The sequence below is a fragment of the Naegleria gruberi genome, assembly GCF_000004985.1.
Source record: "Naegleria gruberi genomic scaffold NAEGRscaffold_68, whole genome shotgun sequence".
NCBI classification, from domain to species: Eukaryota; Heterolobosea; class Eutetramitea; order Acrasida; family Naegleriidae; genus Naegleria; species Naegleria gruberi.
Genome location: NW_003163259.1, coordinates 35,786 through 55,620, shown reverse-complemented (window position 1 = coordinate 55,620; position 19,835 = coordinate 35,786). Strand labels below are relative to the sequence as shown.

Sequence of the window (19,835 nt, the reverse complement as noted above, 5' to 3'; positions counted from 1 at the left end):
AACCTGCTCCAATCACTTTCATTTGTGAAATTGTTAAAAAACTTGAAACCACACCAAATTGAACTTGTTCCTCTCTTCCTTCTTCCATTTCATTTCCAATTTCTCAACAGCAAACAACTTTAAAAAATTTAAAAATAAAAACAAAAAAATTGCAACAAGGAGATTTTTCATCACACCAAACAACAAATTGCTAATTTTAAAATAGGAGAGTGATTTGATACTGCTAAAAACTATCGGATACCATTGTACTATATCTAAACAATCCAAATAATCCAAATAATCCAAATAATATTCATCCTTTTAATATAAATTTGTAAATACACTATGCCACTCTTTGAGAAAGCAAAAACCAATCAAGAATTGTTGAAGGAGCAAAAGAAGGAACTTCGTTCTGGTACTCGGGATATGGACAGAGAGGCTAATAAATTAAAAACAGAAGAGCAAAAGCTTCAAATTCAAGTAAAGAGGGCTCTTGAGAAAGGAGATCAGACAACTGCCAAAACTCTTGCTAAACAAATTGTAAATTTAAGAAAACAACAAGAACGAATGGGAAAGATGAAACAAACAATGAATACAGTGCAGTTCAAAGCAACATCCATGCAAGCACAAGATAAAATGGTTGGAGCTATCAAGGCAACTGGAAATGTCATGCAAAAGATGAATCAACAAATGAATCTTCAAGATATGCAAAAGACAATGATGGAATTCCAACAGGCACAAGAAAAGACAAGTATGACTGAAGAAATGATGGATGATGCTTTGGATGATATGTTCCAAGATGAAGAGGAAGAAGTAGATGAAGCAATGGAACAAATTTATGATGAAATTGGATTGGAAGTGAGTGGAAAATTATCAGGTGCCAAGACTGGATCTTCTGCTCTAAAAGCTTCACGAAAAGAAAAGGATTTGGATGAAATTGAGGATGATGACGAATTAATGAGACGAGTTATGAATTTGAAATAATTCAAATGAACTAATTAACCAAAAATGTACAAAATATAATAACTTCTTTTAGAAAATTTAGAATATTGGTATAATTATCATAATATTATATGGAATTTTATCTGATTTTTCTCTCCCTTTCATTGGCCTTACCAGTTTTATGTTTATAATTTGCCTTGACTCCATTCTCATTCAAATGATGATGAGCCTTCACATTCACCAATGATTTAGGATAATCCACTCCAATAGTACATTTAGCATTCGTCTGCTCAGACTCACTCATCAAGTAAGGTGCATGAATGCATCGTTGGGGAACCTGATCAAGCTCAGGAATCCACAACTTGACAAACTCTCCATTGAAATCATAATCAAAGCCCTGTTTCACAACATTGAAATATCTGGCCTCTCCTCTCGGATCCACATCACCAACACCAGCAGCATAGAGCCAATTACCCCAATTACTCGTCACTGAATGGTCCAATAGTAAGCTTTCAAAATATTCAGCTCCCAATCTCCAATCCAAATTCAAATCCTTACTGAGGAAACTGGCAACATTTTGACGACCTCTATTACTCATCCAACCTGAAATTTTGAGCTCTCTCATGTTGGCATCAACGAATGGAAGACCAGTTTTACCATCTGCCCACAATTTGAACAATTTTAAATCTTGTTTCCATCGAGTTTCGTCATATTTCGATTCTACCTTATTGGAAGAGCTATCTCCAATCAGACCCTTCCTTTTCGATGAAGCACGAGTGACACCTTTCAACATGAAAATATGATTTCCAAACTTTTCAGCAAAGAATCTAAAGTAATCTCTCCACAATAATTCAAAAATCAACCAATAAGTGCTGTCATTTTCAACTCTTTCCTTTTCATATCTTTTCACTTCGTGATAAATTTTACGAGGTGAAATGCAACCGAGTGAAAGCCATGGGCTCAGCTTACTACTGTATGCCTCTCCAACGAGACCATTTCTGGTTTCCTTATATGTTTTCAGTCTGTCCTGTGTCCAGAGATAGTCATTGAGGCGAGCAAGAGCTTCATCCTCACCTCCCTTGAAGTGGAGAACTGAACGAGGATCTTTGAGATTTTCCATCATTTCTGAGATTTCCTCATCTGTATATCCTAAAACTTTCAAATCTGGTGTTTTACCAAGTGCATTTTCATCTTGGATGAGGTTAACTACTCGTGATGAGATTAGTTTCTTTTCGTTTGGACTCAATTGAAGAAGTGGTCTCACTATGAGCTTTGGATTTTCGACCTTTCTCCTAAAATCAGTAAAAACATGAGGAAGGTTTTCTATTTTGAATGGTAAATCCTCAACATGAACCATTGAAAATCCATAAGAATAATTCACATTGATTTGTTTTTCCAACACTTGTTCAATACTTGTTTCCTCACTTGTTACTTCCTTATCTGCAAAAACCTGTTCAATTTCATATTGAGAACACAAATGTGGAATAATCTCCTCTGGGTGTCCTATTTGAATCATCAACTTGAGTCCCCATTCATTCATCAAATTCTTTCTCAAATTGTCAACTGATTCAGTAAGGAAACGAGTTCTATTTGCATTGGCCTTTCTGAATTTACCAATCCTAGAGAATCCAAAATGTCTCGGATCAAAGCAATAGAGTGGCAATACTCCAACCTTTGATGTGTTATTATTGGATGAGTTTGCAAGTCGAAGAGTTTTGATGAGACTTTCATTATCGTGAAGACGTAAATCATTTCGGAACCACAAGAGGGCTTTCTTGAGAGTGTTGTTGGTTGTGGACATTTTTCTTTGCAGATGATATTAATTGAATGTTTTGATGAATGCATAGTGGCTGATCTACTTGAATCAAGTTCAATAATGTATAATTGAACTTTGGAATTGAATTGTAACTGTACTATTTAATATAATAATATAATAAATATATTAAGGAAGGAATAATTTATTTTTGTTCAGCAGCGATTGGTTGTTGATTTGGATTGAATGGTTGTTGAACCATTGGTTGTGGGACGTTATATACAGGTTGTGGTTGTTGAACTACCATGACAACAGGTTGTCTGAGAACTGGTCTCAAACTAATATCGATGGATGTTTCAAATTTTGGAGTATTGTTATATCTGTTAGCAACGATAGCAACCAAAATTTGTCTGTAACCAACACACCATTGCAAACCAGCTGGTTCAAATCTTTCTTGATTCTTCCTTTCCAATACTTGTTGAATTTGTGGTTTGGCAACATTGTTCAACTTGGTGATAATCTTTTGTGCCTTCATCATTGGCAAGAACATGACAAATATAATTCCAAACACTGATAAACCCATTGTTGGTATGGCCAATACCATACTAATAATAAATGTAGTCCAATAAATATAATCATACATTTTCACAGAGTTATACACCTGATCAACTATTGTGTTAACTTCATTGGTGATTTGTGTAATTTCTCCCAGTGAAATAGGTGATGAGTTTGGAGCAGCATATTGCGACAAGATCAAGTTAGAACACCCATCAGAGCTCAACTTTGAATACGGATGTAAATAACTTCCTTCATACACTGGTAATTGAAAATTGTTATGATTATTCTGATTGGTAGAATTATTTAATTGTGAGGCATTATAATATTGTTGATAATAAAGAGCCATGATGATGATCGCTATATATTATATCAAAAAAATAAATATTATTATTATTATTACTATCTATACAAAATATGGATGATGAATTATTTAAATTGCTGCACTATCCTCGTAGATGATGAAAATCAAAAAACAATAAACGGCGCGAGTGAAAAGCAGATTTTTGAATTTTTTTTTGGATTTAATTTTTTGCCGCTTTTTTTTCTTTAAACTGTGGAGCAGCTATTTGATTTCAATGATCCTTCTACTATGACTTCTAAGAGCATTCTACTATGTATTGATTGATCATATATTTAATGAAATATCATAATAGATGTATTTGTTAAAAAGATGGCATCCTAATATGAATTAACACGATGTATTTTGTTTACAATTCACATAAATATGAAGCTCTTGCATGTGAAACAATGATTCTGGTCAACGCAACCAGAAGAAAACACACTCTTTAAAACTTGTTTAATCTCTTAATTGTTCGAAATCAGAGACATTATAAACTGTTTCAAAATAACATACATACTCAATCCCTTACATCATCAGAACAAGTTGTCAAATGAGTGAAGTTTTACCTGAATTCAACCAATAAGAACACGACATGAAGAGTAATCTATTCGAAAAACCACATGTTGCTTTAAATTCCAATTCTTGATATTTTCAATAAAATTGAGATGTTGATTCAATAACTATTCATGTAAACTCGTATTTCAAAATCATGCATGATGATTGTACATGTGTGCATGTCTACATGAAGTGCTAATTTTTTAGTGTTATCAATTTAGTGATTACACAAGTTACAATGAGTTCCCAATTATTAGCAGTTATGCTATCCTTACGGTTAAATGAGAATATTGTAAACTAATATCCTCCCTTTTCCATATCCAATTTTTGCTGTTTCCATCCTATTCGATAGTAAGATGCATTCTAAAGAAACTGAGGTGTTACCATTCCTCTTACTGACTTCTCAATAAGGTTGTTCCACAATTGTTCAATCACTTCAATTCTCAGAAAACATTTGAACTCTATTAAACTCCATTGTAACTATTGTAATCTTAGTCATTAAAATTTGCTATAAAATCAATTTACCATTCACAGGAGTTATTAAACAAATCAAAAAACAAATTCAATATTTGAAATAACTCAAAAGCTATTAAAATCTTAAGAAATGACTCAACTTACTCACGAAGAATTATTCAACCAAAACGTATGTGGAAGTGGTTTGGCATTCAAGAAGGTAGTTCGTGAATTATTCAACAATCGTTTTGTTCCTGCTACCAAGAATCTTCAACAAGTCAATCCAAAGATGATCATCTTGTTGGATTGGGCTTCTCTTGCAGCATTGCCAACTGAAACCAAGTACAAGTATGGTGACAGATTTGCTGAAGATACCTTGTTGAATAATTGTATCAAATTCTTAACCGAAAGTCCAAGATTGAGCAATATGAGTGAAATTGCCAAGGTTTTCATCCAAGATCCTGATTGTAAGGAAGCATTCATGGGATTGGAAAAGTTGATTTTCAGAGTTGTTCACAATGCTGATAGTAAGGAATCTTCTGGTTTCCTTGGCTATTCTTACAAGGTTAATGGTTCTGATTTGGTTGTCACTTTGGAATGCAATTTGACTCTTGTTATGAAGGTCGCCAATGAAAGACAAAGTCCATCTGCTGATTCTGAAGCTAAAAAGTTGATTAATGCTTTCTAATCTCAATTCACCATGTTCTTGAAAGTTTTCGTTCCTTATCCTTCAATCCTTGTTATGTTGTCACAAAACAACATTCTAATAATTTATGTTATAAATACTACTTTATTTTAAAAAGTAAAGAATGAAACAATAATCATCAATGCGATCATAATGCTTGATCCAATCATCTTTTCAGCTCCAGAACAAACATATTTAGTTCCAGAAAGACAAACGCCATTATATGCAGAATAATCGACAGTTTGTTTAACACTAGTACAGGCACTATCATAATAAATAGTCAAATATCTACAGGCAGTACTCTTATAGGAACCAACACCTGAAATAGCAACACAAGTATCCAATGGGAAGATTTGTGAAACAGCCAAATTAGCACTAGCACAAGTAGTGTCAGAATAAATGGATAATTGTAAAGTATTCTTGGAACCAATGGAAGGAACAGTTGAAGTACATTGAGTAGTGGAATAGAGTGAGGTGGTGTTACTGGCAGTACAGGTTGGGTTGGAGGTACAGTTAGTACTTGGAGTGTAGAGATCCAACATTGGGATAGTGCTTGAACATTTGGAGTCAGTGTAGCTGGAAGTTCTGAGGTATTGACCATTGACTGATGTCATGGCAAGGAGAGCAAGGAGGACAAGGGAGAGAATGATAGTTTTCATTTTCTTGAGATTGTTTTTTTTTTTTGGATTGAGAAGAAATGTGAAAATGATTGTTGAATTTATTCGAAACCAAGTTCAGTAGTTTCAGGCGGCTTCTTGCGATGTGTGAGTTGTTTACAACGTGTGGAGATATATACACTTATTGTTTAAATTCTAATTAATTTCATTGAATCTCAATTTCCATGAAAAGTGACAAATAGAAGAAGTTAGTTTCGAATAATTTCCTTACTCAAGTTCACAAATCATACAATCATATACTCTTCATACTACTATATATTCAATATTGTTTTAGTAACTGAAATACGCACCACGTAACCCACCTAGTGTTCAAACTCCATTTTCAAAAAAAACTCAAAAAGGAAAGCCACTGTGGTATAATTCACAAGTCACACAATACTGTAACTACAGTAAATTTTGAGGGTAGGAAAAGTTGTAAATAATAAAGTAAATATTAAGGATTTTGACCTTCTCATTCTTAAACACACAAGTGCACGTTTCAAGAGCTGTTTTTCGTGTACTAGTTGGCAAGTACGTTTCCCGGTATACAAGAATAATTTACAATAATTTACACGTATTTTCAAATATTTATAAAATTTCCAAATTTGTTCTTCATATAGAATGGAAACAACTAAAAATATTTTAATAAAAAAAATGTCAAGTTGGTATCTCGTTTTTCTTGCCCTTGCTCTCCTCACCACCCTAAACTTGGTTCTATTATTTGTTCCTCTTCCATCCTTCTTGAGGACAAAACTCGTTAGAAAATTGGATTCTGGAAAGGCAATTTTCTTAGGCTTGTTGGTTGTCTTTTTAGTGTTGGCTTTCTTCTGCTATTCGGATATGAATAAGTATCATCTTGAGAAGGCTACTGCAAAGACCTTTGAGTTGGAAGCACAGAGACAAATGAAGGAATTTAGAGCACAGAGAAACTTTTACATGTCCATGATCGGAGCAGTTTTGTCTTTGATCACTTTAGGAGTTAATATGAAGGAAAAGAAGATTATTGATTTGGAGGATAAGGTTCAACTAAAACAAAGGGAATCTAATACCAAGGAAACAAAGGAAGTTGAATCATCGAAGGACAAGTAATTTTTACTTTCCAACAACAATAAGAATTTAATAATATATTTAATTTATTAGTTTACTAATTAATTTCTCCATTTTGGCAAGTAGAGTGGCAATCTATTTGGATCATTAATATAGGACTTGAGATTTGGCAATTCTTCCATTTGATTCATCAACTTGCTCAAATGTGGATACTTTTCAGCAAAATCAGAAGCAAACAAGAACTTTTGTTCATACAAGGCATCATAGAGACAAATGTCAGCCCATGACAAGGTGTTTCCAACAAGGAAGCCACTCTTTGAGTGAGCAAGAACTTGTTCGAATTTAGACAAGAAGAATGCTTGTCTTCCTTCCTTCCATTCAGTTTTGTCTTTTTCAGCAGTTTCAGCAGTGGTTGGTCTATGAGCACGATAAGCTTCACTTCTGAATTCATCAACACCCAAAACATAGGACAATGCAAGAGCATTTAACAAGGCAGAGTCTTGTCCTTGATTGGCACTTGATTGGGATGGAAGCAAGTTTGACTTTTCAGCCAAAAATTGACAAATGGCAAGTGATTGGGCAAGAACTGTGCTATCATCAGTTTCAAGGAGAGGAAGTTGGCCGAATGGGGCACTCTTCTTCAAGTCACTATCAGCAAAACTGCTAACACCCTTTCTTTCGACTGGGAGTTGACCTTGGAGAGCAATCAAGTAAGCGGCTTCGGATCTCTGTGAAATAATATTAATATTAATAATAATTATTTTCACAATATAGGAACGACGAAGATGACAAGGATGACGATGAAGATTTATATAATTTTTACCACAAACGTGTTAAAAGATGAGATTAGCACATCACGATAACCAATTATTATTGGATTACTTACAGCTTGGATGTTAAAGTAGTGGAGTTGCATTTTTGTTTGTGTGTGAAAACATCATCTTTGAAGAACCGTGAATTATTTATACGAGCATCTGCGAGTGCGTACTATCTGGGGTTTAAAGCCTCGACGGATATTGTAATGGCAAGATCATCTTTGCTTGATACCTAATGTTGATGAGATAAGTGTGAAATTGGTTGATACGTGGAAATATGTTACAGCTCTATCACATCAATTTTTTTGAACTAACTACTTACCAACAAGAAATCACACCCATGGTAAATAAATTATTGATTGTTGTTGGTGTGATTTCTTGTTGGTAAGTTTTTTTCTGATGGTGAATATTTATTATTTAATAATCGTAACGGTTTTCATTTTGACAGGCGGCAAATTCTTAGTATCCAAATTTGTTTGGCCCATCATTAATGGGTTTTACGATTTGAACACTGACTTTAATTGCACATTCACTAGCTTTATATCAAACATTAGAGGTAATTTCACCTGTTGACTATTAATCCATAAATCCTTACAACTAATAACAGAGCTTCCAAAATAAATAAATCCTTCACAACCCTTGCTTTTTCCACTTGGAAATGGATCTGGAATAAGGTAGAATACATACATGTAGTAAGCAACGTTATTTCTCGCTACTATTTTAATTAAGGTAAACACAAAATCAAAGAAACACAATGTGCCAATTCAACCAACAGGACTGATTCAACAACAAATAATTGCCAGCCTTATTATATTATTAATAATACATTTTAAAATACATTTTGTTGATATTTTAATATGGAACTGAAGGTCAGGAATGGAACTGAAGGTTATAAATGGAAATAGAGGAGCTTGCACACGAGCATTCACACCAAAATTCTGGAGCCGGAAATGCTCAAGAGCATTTGCTTGCTTGGCACTCGAATATCAGAGTGAAGGGAATATATTTTAAGAGTGGGTCTGCCTTGGTCCAACCTAATTCGTGCTTTAAAAGTTTGATTTAGCGCTGTCGATTTTTTCTTCCTTATTCATCCTTCAGTTCCTTATTAGCTTTTGGTTTGATTTGAGGAGCTAAACTCAAATAGTGTAGGAAAATTTTGTTTTGATTCCCAGAATGGACTTTTTTTGGAACTACAGCAAATTAGCGGTATGATTTGGTATCGCATACTTGGGTAGACTTTGTATCGCTTTCATTTTTCTTGCAAGCCAATGATTCAGCTGGCAACGTAAAACGGGTGAACTGCATACTATTAATTTGTTGTGTTTCCACCCTAATTAAGGTGAATCATTAAGGTTTATTAATATATCACAGCATGTGTTTCCGCCAAGTTTTAACTTGAGGAAAACTAAGGAAGTCTTGTATTTCTTGTGGTTTTCCTCGCTGTGGTAATACACACAGAACCAATTATCGTCCTATGTGAAACAACAGAGGCCTCTTAATAGTCGGTGAATGTCTCAAATACACTTGCGCCTTAAAAGCCAGAATCTCCCAAAAGTGCATGTTTACAATTAGGAGATTAAACACAAGTTTGGAGCCCCATCTTCATGTCTTTATTAGTACTCTTTAAATAAAGGCATGCATTTACAATAAATACTATGTTTGTAGTGATACAATATGGCAATGAAGACGATCTCTTGAATCTAAGCATTAAAATAGACATGTTTAACAACAACACATGTTGCGGTTGGCTAAGCTACCCAGCAAAAACAAGTTTGAACAAAAAAATGGAGCTACAACGAAACTCTTTATGGGTACTTGTTCTAACAGTACTCCTGGCATGTGCCCTTGTCCATGCAACAACACCTTACTCGTTCTATGAGTTTGAGAGTAAGGATTTTTTGAGCTCACACTCTCGTCCTGTTAAATTCCCTGATGGATATGGTCTTGATGTTCCTATCAAGAATATTATTGGAACATGTAACATTAATGAGACCATTTATGTTGTCACTGATTCTTCTGTTTATAAAATGGTAAATCCATCCAAGTTTGTTAAGATTATTGATGTTTCTGGAATTACCAAAGATATGACATGTGGTGAAAAGTACCTCTTCTATGTTAAATCAGATAAAGCTTCTATCGGAAGAATTGATTTGACCACTGGTGCAACTTTTTCCTTTACACCAACCTACATTTCTAGAACTTATGCGAATATTAGGGCTATTAGTTACAGAAATGGCTACATTTATTTTACTCACTGGGATATGGTTAATCGTGTCAGTGGTACAAACTCTATTGCTTATCAACTTTGGTTTGAAAAGATTACTATCGATGGTAGTTCAATGATAAAGTTATACACAGCTGACACTAGTAACATGGATTCTGGATCTGGAGGTATTCTTTATAAAGGATTGAAATCACTCTTGATCAAGACTACTGCTGGAGATGTGATTTATGGCTTGGACTATATTGGTATTTCACTCTTTGTTGATGCTGATGAGACCATGTACTTTATGATAGATGGTGATTATAGTATGACAAAACAAAAACGTGTTTACAAGATTGCTCAACCTTCCCCAAGTGATGCTGAATTAATTGCTTGGTGTTCATATGGTGAGGTGTACGATGTTGATGGTGATGCTACAAATTCTAAATGTGGTCCATTAAGTAATTATTTCACTGTAAACTCTAAAAAGTATTTCCTTTCCAATAACAATATTAAGCTTTTCAGTGGTGATGCAAATAGTGGAACTATTTCAACATGGCTCAGTTTTGAAAAAAAGCTTGTCTCTGCAACTCAACTCAATTCCAAGACTCTTATTGTTGCTGAATCTTCTTCTGTTTATTTAGTTGATCTTGATTTACTTTCATTCACTAAAATTGCTGGTGGAGATGTTGAAAATATTGGAGATTATGATTCTTACAAATTTGCTTATTTTAACAATATTAAAAAGATTGCCAAAAAGGGTAATTACTTGTATATTGCTGAAGGAAATGGTAAAAGAATTAGAAAGATTGACTTGTTGACTAATATAATTACAACAGTAGCAAATATTGCTCCATATTATCCAAGAACACTTTCTATTGATGATAATGATGTAATCTTTTGTATGGCAACTGATGGTGGTAGAACTTTCCTTTTGAAAATTGCTCAGAATGGTAATGTTGTCATTTCATTTGGTGGTGCCTCTTCTGCTGGCTCAGATGGTTCTAGCGCTAGCTCTTGTGGTTCTTCATGTTTTTGGGGAGAATTGACATTTGGTGGTTTCAGCTCAAAAACACAAAGTATGTATGCTATACAAGTTGCTTCCTATAAGGAATATCTTTGTAAACATAGTGCTGTCAATCAAGGTAAAAGTTGTAACTATCTTGGAGATTTGAGTAATGTTGGTGCAAGGTTTGTTTTGAATGTGGCTGTTGCTGGTGACTATGTCTATGTTTTCAAGAAGAATGTTATTTCAATTTACACTTTGGATCTCGTTTGGGCTGGTGAAATTTATCCAGCATTCACTTTTGCTTCAGCAGGTTCAATCGTTTATGTTTCTGATAGAGAACAAGTATTTGTTACAGATCCGACATTCACTACATTCTATACAATTGTTAAAGATACGGGTTATCTTAGTACTGATAGTTCTGTTAAATCTTTGATGGCTGGTGCCTCTGATATGGTATTGTTAGATGATGGATCTATCATGTATGTCCATTCATCCTCAAATTCGATCAAAATTCTCACTCCAAAGAGTTGCATTAGTACTATTCCTGGAATTGATTTTGATCACAAATGTGAAATTCAATGTAATGGAAAGTATTCTTCTGCTTTGGATGTTTGTAATGGAAGAGGTCAATGTACATTCATTTATGACAAGTCCAAAAAAGTCGGAAGTGGTATTTGTAAATGTAGAACTGGTTTGAATGGTGCTGATTGTGAGGGTGTTATTTGTCCTGATTGTCAACTCAAGTGTTTTGATAAGGTAGCAAATGATTCAAGTGTTTGTAGTGGACATGGTACATGTGATTCATTAGATAAATGTTCATGTACTCCTAATCATAATGGAAATCAATGTCAATTTACAACTTGTAATGGAATTCCAAATACCAATTCTACAGTTTGTAGTGGAAATGGTGTTTGTTCTGGTTTTGATAACTGTACCTGTAATTCTGGTTTCAATGGAAGTAATTGTGAACAAACAACTTGTTTTGGATCTTCCAATTTAGATACATCTGTTTGTGGTGGACATGGTAAATGTATCGCTAAGGATACATGCAAATGTCAAAGTGGTTATTCTGGAAGTCAATGTCAAGCAATTTCTTGTTTTGGTATCCCTGCTTCAAATTCACTTGTTTGTAGTGGCCATGGTACTTGTTCTAAACCTGATACTTGTACATGTACAAACTCTTTCACTGGATCCAGTTGTAATATTACCACTTGTGGATCAATGAAATCAGATAATCCTGAAGTTTGTGGATCTGTTGATGCTGGTTGGTGTGAATCTAAAGATAATTGTGCCTGTAAACCTGGAATGGTTCGTACCAATTCATTAACTTGTAAGAGACCTTGTGGTTCATGTTCTGGTTTCTCTGCCAACAAGCTTTGTCAATCAGTTTCTGGAGTTTCTTATTGTTCACCAGTATCTTGTTCTACTGCCAATACATATGCAGTATCTACTTGTACTACCAATGGTATGTATTTCTGTGGATCTAGTGGTGTTTGTGCCTTTGAATGTGCTTCAGATAGTGATTGTACTAATGAATATAGATTTGGAAAATGTGACACTGATAGTTCCTCAACAAGTTATAGAACTTGTAAAAAGACATGTTCTTCAAATGCTGATTGTACTTCTGCTAGATTCCCAATTTGTGTTGATTACGGAGCTAAGGGAAGTAGATGTGAAAAGACACCATGTACTACCTCTTCTAACTGTACAAATCCTGTTTATCCATATTGTGTTAGATCAACTTGTGATAATGTTGAATGTAGTGTTGATTCTGAATGTGAATCAGTACCTGGTAAACCATATTGTAACAAAAATGGAGCATGTGTACCAAAGCCATGCATCGTTTCATCTGAATGCAGCTCTACTTCTTACAAATATTGTTCATTCTTGCCATTGAATGGAACAAGTTATTGTTCAAAGGTGGAATGTACAGAAGATGCCAATTGTAAGAATGTTAATGGAAAACCAACTTGTTCTTCAAATACTTGTGTTGCTAAATCATGCTCAGCTGATAAGGATTGTCCACAAAATGGTGTCAATAAGTATTGTATTAATTCTCAATGTAAGGCCATGTATCCACCTTGTGCTTCCTCATCTGATTGTAGTTCATATTTGGATACCCCAACTTGTAATACTACATTGAATATGTGTGTTCCTACTATGTGTAAATATGGTAAAGATTGTCCTGCTTCCACAAAGGGCTGTAGAGTAACTCCCTATTCTACCATGTATGGAAATTCTAAAGTTTGTGCCATTGAATGTGAAACTGATTCTCATTGTTCTAATACTCCTGGCAAACCAATTTGTGAAAATAATGTCTGTGTTGAAAGAACATGTAGTCAAGATAGTGATTGTCCTCAAGATGGAGCCAATAAGTATTGTAAATCTGGAAAATGTGCAACAGCTTGTCTTGTTGATAATGATTGTTATGGAACATTTAATGTTTGCATGGCCAAGAATGGATATGAATGTGCAACTTATAACTTGAATGATATTTGTGAATCCAATGATGATTGTCCTTCAAAATTCGGTGCATGTATGACAAGTCCTCTAACTGGCCTGATGAATTGTGGTAAGGAATGTATTGCTGACACCAATTGTACCTCCCCAACTAGACCATCTTGTGATTTATCAAATTATTCTTGTAAAGAAAAAGTATGTCTTGGTGATTATGGTTGTTTGGGATTCAATTGGAGTCCAATGTGTGATAATAATAGATGTAATGGAGAATGTTCTACTGATTTTCATTGTAGTGGAAGACCAGGTACTCAAAGGTGTGATGCTTCTAAATTTAAATGTATTACACAAACATGTACAAGTGATGAGAGTTGTAAATCTTATGGAGAAGGTTATTTCCCTCATTGTGTGAATGGAATGTGTCGTCATGGTAAGTTTTAACTTGTAGAATGTTTATAATTTAATGCCTTTTTAGAATGTACCAAGGATTTGGAATGTTCCATGCCAGGAAAAGGTAAATGTCAAAGACCAGCAAATGCAAAGACAACTGATGGTGGTATTTGTGTTGCTCAATCATGTACATCCAATGATGAATGTTCACCTCTTGGAAATAGAAATTCATTGTGTGTTAATTCAGTTTGTTCTTATGGTAAGTTTAACATTTTGTAATTTTCAGTAATACTTAATCATTGTAATAGAATGTACATCCAATGCTGATTGTAAAGATAAGACAGATGGTAAACATGTCTGTATGGATAACAAGTGTACTAACTATTGTAGTGATGATCAACCATGTACTGATCCTTGGTTCGGTAAATGTTTGAGTAATTATTGTTTCCCTGTAAGTTTTGAATAACTATTACATTTATATTAATTACTGAAAATAGTCTTGCTCAACTGGAAATGATTGTAAATCACTTCAAAAGCCAAAATGTTATCATAATAGTACTAATGGTGGTAATTTATGTGTTCCAGGTATGTTTTTTTATATTAAAATACTAATAATTTATTACTTTTTTAGGTTCTGCATGTTCATCAGATTCCCAATGCGGTTCATCAAATGATTATCACTGGATTTATTCAAAGTGTATGAATAGTACATGTGCTTACTGTTTACAAAATTCAGATTGTCCAAATAATGACAAGTATTATTGTGGATTGACTGATGATGGTATCACTGCTTGTACCTATCAAAGATGCTCATCATCTAGTGATTGTCCAGGAGAGAAGAAATGTTGGAAGGCAACAGACTTTAGTATTAATGATTTTGAAGATCCAGAAACAAGAGTTTGCTTGGATTATAATTGTGAAACTGATGCTGATTGCAGGTAAGTTCAGTGTTATAGGAATATTTTCCTGAAAATCATATATATAGTGGAACTTTAAACAAGCACAAATGTGCAGGTAGAAAATGTGTTCAAAATTGTCAATCAGATTCTGATTGTCCTATTGGAAGTCATCCAATTTGTAACGCCACCTCTAATGATTGTGCACTTAAAACATGTTCTTCTGCAGCTGATTGTACTTGGGGAGCTTTTACACGTTGTTCGGATGGTTTGTGTAAATCAGGTATGTTTTCTTTTTGATTTTTTATTCTAAATTTGTAAAAAGAATGTGAAACACACAGTCAATGTTCTGGAAGAGATGACGATAAAACAGCTTGTGTTGATGGAAGATGTACCAATTATTGTGATGCCAATGTTACTTGTACTAATCCTTGGTTCAGTTCATGCATTGGAACTCATTGCTATGGTGTAAGTTTTAAGAATCTTTTCAACATTTTTGATTGTAACAAAATTGTAACAGGAATGCATGGGTGATGACTGTAAATCAGTTGAAAAGCAATTATGTGTAAAGAATAATACCAATCTTGGAGCTAAATGTGTTGCATCTAGTCCATGTTCACAAGATTCTGATTGCATAACTAATATTAATTTCCGTTATTCTAAATGCATTGGAGGAACATGTGCCAACTGTAAAACAACAGCAGACTGTACAGGTGGATTACCAAATAAGGACTATTGTGGTATTACTCCATCTGGATATACGTTGTGTACATATCAGAAATGTTCATCCACTAGTGAATGTCCTTCAGGTAGAGGATGTTTCCCAGCAAGCAAATTCAATATTTATGATGAAAGTATACTCTCTCAAAGTGAAAAGATTTGTACCTTTGAATGTAATGAAAATTCTGATTGCAGGTAAGTTTGTGAAATATTTCATTTTTAACTTGGAGTTTTTAGTGGTACTGCGAATAGACACAAATGTTCAGGAAATAAGTGTGTTGCCAATTGTGCTACCAATTTTGACTGCAACACGAATTATGCTTTCCCAACTTGTAATACCACCACTGGTGATTGTTCATATAAGGCATGTACCTCTGCAATGGATTGTGGATCTACTAGTCCTAACTCATATTGTAGATCTGGCTATTGTAAACCTGAATGTGATATCGATAGCGATTGTTCAACTGCTGCCAAACCAAGATGTAGATCAGGTGTTTGTTCACCAGAATGTACACTTGATAGTCATTGTAATAGTACAAGTGCTTGTGATACTTCCACTAACAAGTGTCGTGTCAAATTGAATGAATGTTCAACAAGTGCTGATTGTAGTTCAACCTATAACAAACACAAATGTACTTCTTGGAAAGAATGTGTTCCATTCTGTACCTCTAATAGTTCTTGTACTGATGCTTTTAGACCATATTGTAATGCAACTGGTGATTGTGAATTGAAACCTTGTTTCTCTAACTCTGATTGTGGAGCTTCCTATCCAATTTGTAATAAGGGAACATGTGATATTGAATGTACATCTGACAGTCAATGTAAAGATCCATTCAAATCCAAATGTACCAAAAACGTTTGTGCTCCAGAATGTACATCCAATAGTCAATGTGGAAAGAACTTTTGTGTGAATACCAAGTGTGCCCCATGTACAAGTGATGGTTTTTGTGATGGTACTAAGGGTTGTGCACTTCATTTGGATGGAAGCAAATCTTGTAATTACAAACTTTGTAATGCTGATACTGATTGTAAGGGTTTACTCTTCAAATATTGTAAACCAGCATCAACTTTTGGATATATTATTAATGGATTGACATTGAATACTTCAGCAACTGTTTGTTCTCCAGAATGTACATCCAATACAAATTGTAAAGATCCAAAATATCCAGTATGTAATACTAAATATGGAACTTGCGCATCTCAATGTGCAAGTGATACAGATTGTTTTAGTTATGGTAATAAGAAGTTCTGTAATGCAGGAACTTGCTCAAGTTGTGATCAAATTACTGATAGGGATGTGTGTGCCTCTACTAACAAAGTTTGTTATAAGGACTCTTCTAACCAATATGATTGTGCCTATAAGAAGTGTTCTTCAAGCTCAGAATGTGCAAATCTTGGAACATATAGTGCTTGTATTCCTTATAGCAAAGTGAGCTCGAGTGCTTCAACTTTTTATTCTTCAGATCAAACTGTTTGTTTCTATGAATGCAATCTTGTATCCCCAACCATTACTTGTAACGATCCAGTGAATTCAAGATGTGATGTTGTCGCTAAAAAGTGTGCACCAGAATGTACCACCTCAGCCCATTGTTCTTCAGGAAAGATTTGTATCAATAATAAGTGTTCAGCTGGATGTACTGACAATTCTCAATGTGGAAATGCATATGAAGTTTGCCAAGATTTACTTCTTGGATATAAGGGATGTTCATATCAAAAGTGTTCCTCAAACTCTGATTGTACAAATCCAAATTATCCATCTTGTATTGTTGCATCCTCTAGAAGTTTTTCTGTTTCTTTAATTTCCACAAATTCAAGTCAAATGATTTGTCATTCTGAATGCTCAAGTAATAATGATTGTAAAGATCCAAACAAACCAAAATGCTCAAACACTAAATGTGTTGAACAATGTGCAACTGATGCTGATTGTCAAGGAATAGCTTCCACAAAGACCCCATATTGTAATAACCAAAAGAAATGTGTTGCCAGATTATGTGAAACTAAAGCTGATTGTTTGGGAATGGGTTATTATAACTCTGAATGTAGAAGTGGATTATGCCAAGAACAATGTTCCACTAGTCTTGATTGTCCAGCATCTAATCCAGTCTGTATTGCTGTTACTGCTCGTTACAATGCTAAAACTTGCGTCAATTATGATAATTATTGTACCAATGTTGGTTTCAGTTACTTTAATGCAGCTATGGAACAAGTAGTTGTGTTTGTACTTCTGGTAAAACAGGTCAATTCTGTCAAATTCAAACTAACAGTACTTGTACCTCTGGCACTAGTGTCTTAATTGGAGATGAAGCTGTCATGATGAGAACTGCTGATTCTTATCAAAATCCAGCTTATTGTAATTGTAATACTGGTTATTCTGGAAAGACTTGTTCTGTACCAGAAAGATCACCATGTGGCAAGGCATGTGTTTATGGTCAATGTGTTGGTTCTGGTGCAACACCAAAGTGTATTTGTAATGCTGGTTATGAGGGTGATTTGTGTGAAAAGCAATCCAATGCCCCTTGTTCTTTACAATGTGTTAATGGTCAATGTTCAAATGTTAATGGAGTTCAGAAATGTAATTGTAATTCAGGATTTGAAGGTGATTTATGTGAAAAGAAGATTCCAAATCCTTGTACCTTGAAATGTGTCAATGGCCAATGTACTAACACAACTGGAATTGCCAAATGTAATTGTAATACTGGTTATGAAGGTGATTTGTGTGAAAAACAATCCACCACACCATGTGTTTTACAATGCGTCAATGGACAATGTTCAAATGTTAATGGTGTGATGAAGTGTATTTGTAGTCCAGGGTTTGAAGGCGATTTATGTGAAAAACAATCAGCCAATCCTTGCACACTGAAATGTGTCAATGGTCAATGTGCTAACACAACTGGAATTGCTAAATGTGTTTGTAACACTGGTTATGAAGGTGATCTATGTGAAAAACAAACAACTGCACCATGTACTTTGAGGTGTGTCAATGGTCAATGCACCAATGTCAATGGTGTGATGAAGTGTGTTTGTAATTATGGATTCGAAGGTGATTTGTGTGAAAAACTATCAGCCAATCCATGTACATTGAAATGTGTAAGTGGACAATGTTCAAATACAACTGGTATTGCCAAATGTAATTGTAATACAGGATTTGAAGGTGATTTATGTGAAAAGAAGATTCCAAATCCATGTACCTTGAAATGTGTCAATGGTCTTTGTTCAAACACAACAGGAACAGCCAGATGTATGTGTAACAATGGTTTTGAAGGCGATTTGTGTGAAAAACAATCATGTAATTTACTATGTGTTTACGGACGATGTGACAATGTCAATGGTGTATCTAAATGTACTTGTAATTCAGGATTTGAAGGTGATTTGTGTGAAAAGAAGATTCCAAATCCTTGCACCTTGAAATGTGTCAGTGGTCAATGTGCCAACTCTACTGGTATTGCTAAATGTAATTGTAATTCTGGTTATGAAGGTGATTTGTGTGAAAAGAAAATTTGTTCAAAGCAATGTTTGAATGGAGGATTGTGTAAATTTGATGCTTCCAATAAGGAATTTTGTTCATGCATTAATGGTTATTCTGGTTCATTGTGTGAAACTGCTCCTGGTCAACCAGAAGTTGCTTGTAAACTTACTTGTTTGAATGGAGGTGTTTGTCTCAACTCAACTGGTATTGCCAAGTGTCAATGTACAAGCGATTTATTTGTTGGAGACTTGTGTAGCTCGTGTAAGACTGGATTTATTTTACAAAAAGGTGTTTGTGTATGTCCATTTGGTTTCAATAATGAAAATGGTAATTGTATTCGTTTACCAGCTGATTGTGCTGATGGATGTGGTCAATATGGACAATGTGTCTACAAGGACACCACTGGTTATCAAGGTTATTGTAAATGTCAAGAAAAGTATGTTACTGAACTCGCTACAAATCCATGTGGTTCATGTATTTCCGGATATGTAAAGAATGCTCAAGGAAACTGTGTTAAAGTATGTCCACCTGAATTTACTGGAGATGATTGTACTATTTATACACCAGCTGCCTCATGTGTTCCTATTCCACCTTCTGGACTTTCATTCTGTAAAACACATCTTCAAAACTTTAAGGTATTGAATACTCATTACTCATCTGGAGCTGCCAATGCAACTGATGCTAGACAATTGATTACTAATGCCATGAGTCAACTTGACAAGTCTGCTAAATCTCTCTATGATTCAAATATTGTAAAGATTCAAGGACAAGGTACAGTTTGTAATTCTACATGTGAAGAGTCAAATGCAAGACTTGCTTGCTATTCTGTCATTCAATCTTGTAACTCTCCATCAACTCCTGAAACTAGATTGTGTAAGAGTGTTTGAAATTACATTGATAAGGATATTAGA

At 34.5% G+C, this 19,835-nt stretch overlaps 7 protein-coding genes across 7 annotated transcripts in view; 4 read left to right on the top strand and 3 right to left on the bottom strand.

The window, feature by feature from the left end:
• Positions 1-324: 324 nt before the first annotated feature.
• On the top strand, positions 325-963 carry NAEGRDRAFT_53322 (uncharacterized protein; the record flags this gene model as incomplete). The annotated part of the gene is made up of 1 exon (XM_002670700.1): positions 325-963. One exon carries the CDS (start codon positions 325-327, stop codon positions 961-963), a length of 639 nt encoding a protein of 212 aa, XP_002670746.1.
• A 97-nt stretch (positions 964-1,060) lies between these two features.
• Positions 1,061-2,722, bottom strand: NAEGRDRAFT_74217 (uncharacterized protein; the record flags this gene model as incomplete). The annotated part of the gene is made up of 1 exon (XM_002670658.1): positions 1,061-2,722. One exon carries the CDS (start codon positions 2,720-2,722, stop codon positions 1,061-1,063), a length of 1,662 nt encoding a protein of 553 aa, XP_002670704.1.
• Positions 2,723-2,865: 143 nt separating this feature from the next.
• Positions 2,866-3,736, bottom strand: NAEGRDRAFT_81737 (uncharacterized protein). Its single transcript, XM_002670657.1, has one exon. The coding sequence runs from the start codon at positions 3,576-3,578 to the stop codon at positions 2,880-2,882; it is 699 nt and encodes a 232-aa protein (XP_002670703.1). The 5' UTR covers positions 3,579-3,736; the 3' UTR covers positions 2,866-2,879.
• Positions 3,737-4,731: 995 nt separating this feature from the next.
• On the top strand, positions 4,732-5,268 carry NAEGRDRAFT_74215 (uncharacterized protein; the record flags this gene model as incomplete). Its single annotated transcript, XM_002670699.1, has 1 exon — positions 4,732-5,268. The coding sequence occupies one exon, from the start codon at positions 4,732-4,734 to the stop codon at positions 5,266-5,268; it is 537 nt and encodes a 178-aa protein (XP_002670745.1).
• A 1,307-nt stretch (positions 5,269-6,575) lies between these two features.
• NAEGRDRAFT_74214 (uncharacterized protein) lies at positions 6,576-7,010 on the top strand (the record flags this gene model as incomplete). The annotated part of the gene is made up of 1 exon (XM_002670698.1): positions 6,576-7,010. The coding sequence occupies one exon, from the start codon at positions 6,576-6,578 to the stop codon at positions 7,008-7,010; it is 435 nt and encodes a 144-aa protein (XP_002670744.1).
• Positions 7,011-7,042: 32 nt separating this feature from the next.
• On the bottom strand, positions 7,043-8,151 carry NAEGRDRAFT_56360 (glutathione S-transferase family protein). Its single transcript, XM_002670656.1, has 3 exons — positions 8,106-8,151; positions 7,855-8,015; positions 7,043-7,696 (listed from the first exon to the last, which is right to left on the bottom strand). Exons 2-3 carry the CDS (start codon positions 7,882-7,884, stop codon positions 7,070-7,072), a joined length of 657 nt encoding a protein of 218 aa, XP_002670702.1. The 5' UTR covers positions 7,885-8,015; positions 8,106-8,151; the 3' UTR covers positions 7,043-7,069.
• A 1,416-nt stretch (positions 8,152-9,567) lies between these two features.
• NAEGRDRAFT_74212 (uncharacterized protein) overlaps positions 9,568-19,835 on the top strand; it is a gene marked incomplete at both ends in the record, with an annotated part of 13,526 nt that continues 3,258 nt past the window's right edge. Inside the window, 10 exons of the mRNA XM_002670697.1 lie at positions 9,568-13,882; positions 13,928-14,101; positions 14,151-14,293; positions 14,340-14,427; positions 14,474-14,780; positions 14,828-15,021; positions 15,064-15,206; positions 15,259-15,653; positions 15,696-17,672; positions 17,723-19,797. Coding sequence (XP_002670743.1) covers positions 9,568-13,882; positions 13,928-14,101; positions 14,151-14,293; positions 14,340-14,427; positions 14,474-14,780; positions 14,828-15,021; positions 15,064-15,206; positions 15,259-15,653; positions 15,696-17,672; positions 17,723-19,797 — 9,811 coding nt within the window. The remainder of the gene's footprint in view (positions 13,883-13,927; positions 14,102-14,150; positions 14,294-14,339; positions 14,428-14,473; positions 14,781-14,827; positions 15,022-15,063; positions 15,207-15,258; positions 15,654-15,695; positions 17,673-17,722; positions 19,798-19,835) is intronic.

What these genes read in the sequence shown, in the direction of transcription:
- NAEGRDRAFT_56360 (XM_002670656.1), bottom strand. Translation starts at nt 7,884, where the DNA reads ATGCAACTCCACTACTTTAACATCCAAGCT. An exon ending in ACTACTTTAACATCCAAGCT is followed by an intron (nt 7,697 to 7,854) that starts GTAAGTAATCCA and finishes ATTATTTCACAG; the next exon opens with AGATCCGAAGCCGCTTACTT.
- NAEGRDRAFT_81737 (XM_002670657.1), bottom strand. Translation starts at nt 3,578, where the DNA reads ATGGCTCTTTATTATCAACAATATTATAATGCCTCACAATTAAATAAT.